The sequence below is a fragment of the Ostrea edulis genome, chromosome 3, assembly GCF_947568905.1.
Source record: "Ostrea edulis chromosome 3, xbOstEdul1.1, whole genome shotgun sequence".
Lineage (NCBI taxonomy): Eukaryota > Metazoa > Mollusca > Bivalvia > Ostreida > Ostreidae > Ostrea > Ostrea edulis.
In genome coordinates, this window is record NC_079166.1 from 6,675,876 (window position 1) to 6,679,038 (window position 3,163).

Consider the following 3,163-nt stretch of genomic DNA (forward strand, 5'->3'; position numbering starts at 1 on the left):
TAAAAAAAAAATTAAAATTGATAGGTTGTGAATTGTGGGAAAGAAAAAATAGAGGGAAAAGAGAAAAAGGAAGTTGAGGAAATGTTTCGCTTAGTACATCATTTGCTTCAAGATATTGACAGCAAACTCCAAGAAATTGAGAAGAGTGAGAAGCAAACTCTAATTATTATGAACTATTTAAATCAACTATGCTTTAAACAGAACTGTTTCTGCCAATCGCTGAATTGTGGAAATGAAAAATATGGTGAAAAAGAGAAAGAGGAAATAGCGGAAATGTCTCTATTAGTTTGTAATTTATTTCAAGATATTGACAGCAAACTTCAAGAAATAGAAAAGGGTGGGAAACAGGTTCGAATAATTATAGAACGTCTTAAACAGTACAGCGTTAAATTCTGTTTCTGTCAATCATAGGGTAATGAGAGTTCTACGCCATCCAGTTCCACGCAAAAGCATATATAGACCATACCTCACTTTGTGAATAAATTAAAGAGATCATTATTTGTAAAACCTTTAATTCATTATACACATTGTAACAAGAATGTTTGCAATAAATATGTGAATATAAACATGAAAACTTATTCATTTATTTTATAATGACCATAGGAATAACCCTCAATTCCACATGGTTCTAGCCAATATCGTTTGTCGTCAAATGATGAGAGAGATACCTTATGGATGGATTTTAGATACAAGTTATGGTTGTCACTTCGTATAGAGCGCATATTATGTCTTTCATATTCACCGTTAAAAAGGCAGTCGACATATTGTTTGTACATGATTTCTTTGCTAACCACGGTTTTTGAAACGCCTTTAGCTTTCTTAACTTCTTTTCCATCGTTGACGACAAAGGAATACATTTTTGGTCGTAGACCTGCAAATCCCCTCACGACAGTTCCTATAAAAGAATCCCACATTATTTTGGAAAAAAGAATTCAACGTTCTGGGAAAATAATGAATATTTTGGAGATTTTCATTGGAATAGGTTATTAACATTTGTACTTGTAATATGTTAAACTTACCAGCTGTTTCATCTTTCATTTTGCCAACCACCTTCTTGTTTTTGTCACTAAATAAGAAGTGCTCTCTTGGGTAGTTTGAGGTATCGAACAGTTCCATATGTTGATGTATCTCATTATACAGATCTTGGACCTCAAATCTATGGTGCAAACATATGAAAAAAGAAATGTAGTGATGTGCTATGTTATGATGCAAACATATGAAAAAAGAAATGTAGTGATGTACTATGTTATAAGTGTATGAAGGTATTACAATATGAATTAATTTACCTGTAAAACAGAGAATCGGTGTCAGTCATCAATAATTTTGCCTTTTCCTTGTATTGTTTCTTGATGAAATCATAATGGAATTGGTACATGAATAACTTAGAAATGTCCAATATTGCCATGCCGGTATATATGGGTTTGTTAAGTAATAGTTTTATTTTTTTTGTTTTTCACCCCAACTAAATGTGGATTAAATATGGTAAACGTTTCGAAACTAGGTTTACTGACTAGCTTCTGTAAACGTTTCTTCGTATGCACTAAATTGAAATTCAGTCTATTCCGAATGTTCTCCATGGTTTTTCTGAAAGAAAAAAAATGTCTTCATAAAATATAGTAATATATCGCATATACATCTCAGACCACCGATTGTGTGAACTTACCCAAATACTATATTGTTGTATGCTTTGTAAAGAGAAACTTCGAAATCGTTTTGAGCTTGCTGCCTCATTTTGGTATTGTACTCAATGTATGGTTTCAACCACGGAGTCTGTTTGAAACTAAGAACACGATGTATTTTTCTTAATACAAGTCCGTGTTGAAGATAGAATTGCAGATTTCTGTAGTGAACAACATATTTCTCCTTCGTTTTTAACGTGGGAACAAGTTTCTTTGAAATTTTCCCTGTATTTTTCTGTTTATTGAGCTTTTGAAAAAGGTTGCGACAGTATGGTGACAAATCTTCAACTTTGATGGATAAAGACTCTGGTGCTAATGGCATATCATTGTGAAAATCATGCAAATGGGATGGATAATCCAATGTAACCTCCAATATATATCCTGTTTTTGCATCTTTTTCTACACTCATCACTTCAAGATCTGATATTTCCTCATCGCTAAGCCATTGAAAATCATTCGTGGGAAGAGCTTCAACCATAGCTCCCCCATACAAATTATTCATATCAAAATAGCCTAAGTAAACATTTGGTTTAGTGGAGTCATAACATTCTCCAATGTAGGGATTGTTTGCTTCAGCATAGCGCATAGTCATCATTGACACACCCCCACGTACACCCTTCTCAATCATCTGATACTGCTCAATATCAGTTAGCAATTCTAGTTCTACACCAGTCATCTTTAAACAAGCACTCCAACACATGCCAGCCAAGGTGTAGTATTGTGCTGGATCTAGTTGAAAACTTTTCAAAGATACACTTCTGAATCGTTCAAAAACATCGGCTAGGAGCAAAACATCACATAAAAGATATAAATCATGATATTCCCCCATTGTTTGAATATTCATCTTTTCCCATACAACTTCAGCATGTGCATAATTTTCATCTGAAATGTGTTGTTTACTTATTGTGTTGTAGAACTCATGTTTGGGAGGTAGTTTGGTAACCAAAAACTTTGAAGCGTCTGTAACAAATGAGTATGGGTAAACGCCTTTCTGCAATAAGAGTTTTCTATGTTGATCAGATTTGAAATGTTCGTTAAATTGGTAGAAGTGATATTCACCGCTTGATTTCAAATTCTGCACCAAAGTATCCAAAGACGTTGAAAGAAATTGAAAGGAATCAATGAATCTAAGTTTTGAAATTGTGAAAGAAACATAACGCTCATTCGTGTTTGCGATTACATCGACGCATTTTTCCTTGAATTTACCGATTCTTTGCATGATTAGATGTGCATCAAATCCTCTCAAATTGTGTAGCACAACAGGTATAAAATGCACTTGTTTAAATTGTAAATTACAGTTTTTATGTGCGGCACCGTAAATCTCACCTGTGACATGATCATGATTTCTAACTTTATCATGTTCATTTTCAAAACTTGATCCACATCGATGACAGTGTGTGGCTTTGCGAAAATCTTTTTCCGTTTCGATACTAGTCTGCATTGGTTCTATTCTATGCAGCAAATCCATAATTCTTTCTTCTTCC

At 33.7% G+C, this 3,163-nt stretch overlaps 1 protein-coding gene across 1 annotated transcript; it reads right to left on the minus strand.

The window, feature by feature from the left end:
• Window positions 1-543: 543 nt before the first annotated feature.
• On the minus strand, window positions 544-1,412 carry LOC130053168 (uncharacterized). The gene is made up of 3 exons (XM_056159836.1): window positions 1,287-1,412; window positions 1,020-1,156; window positions 544-895 (listed from the first exon to the last, which is right to left on the minus strand). Exons 1-3 carry the CDS (start codon window positions 1,403-1,405, stop codon window positions 576-578), a joined length of 576 nt encoding a protein of 191 aa, XP_056015811.1. The 5' UTR covers window positions 1,406-1,412; the 3' UTR covers window positions 544-575.
• Window positions 1,413-3,163: the final 1,751 nt, after the last annotated feature.

Coding starts and splice junctions, on each gene's coding strand:
- LOC130053168 (XM_056159836.1), bottom strand. CDS start 1,405: ATGGCAATATTGGACATTTCTAAGTTATTCATGTACCAATTCCATTAT. Junction 1,157..1,286: donor ACCGATTCTCTGTTTTACAG/GTAAATTAATTC, acceptor TTTGCACCATAG/ATTTGAGGTCCAAGATCTGT. Junction 896..1,019: donor AATGAAAGATGAAACAGCTG/GTAAGTTTAACA, acceptor ATTCTTTTATAG/GAACTGTCGTGAGGGGATTT.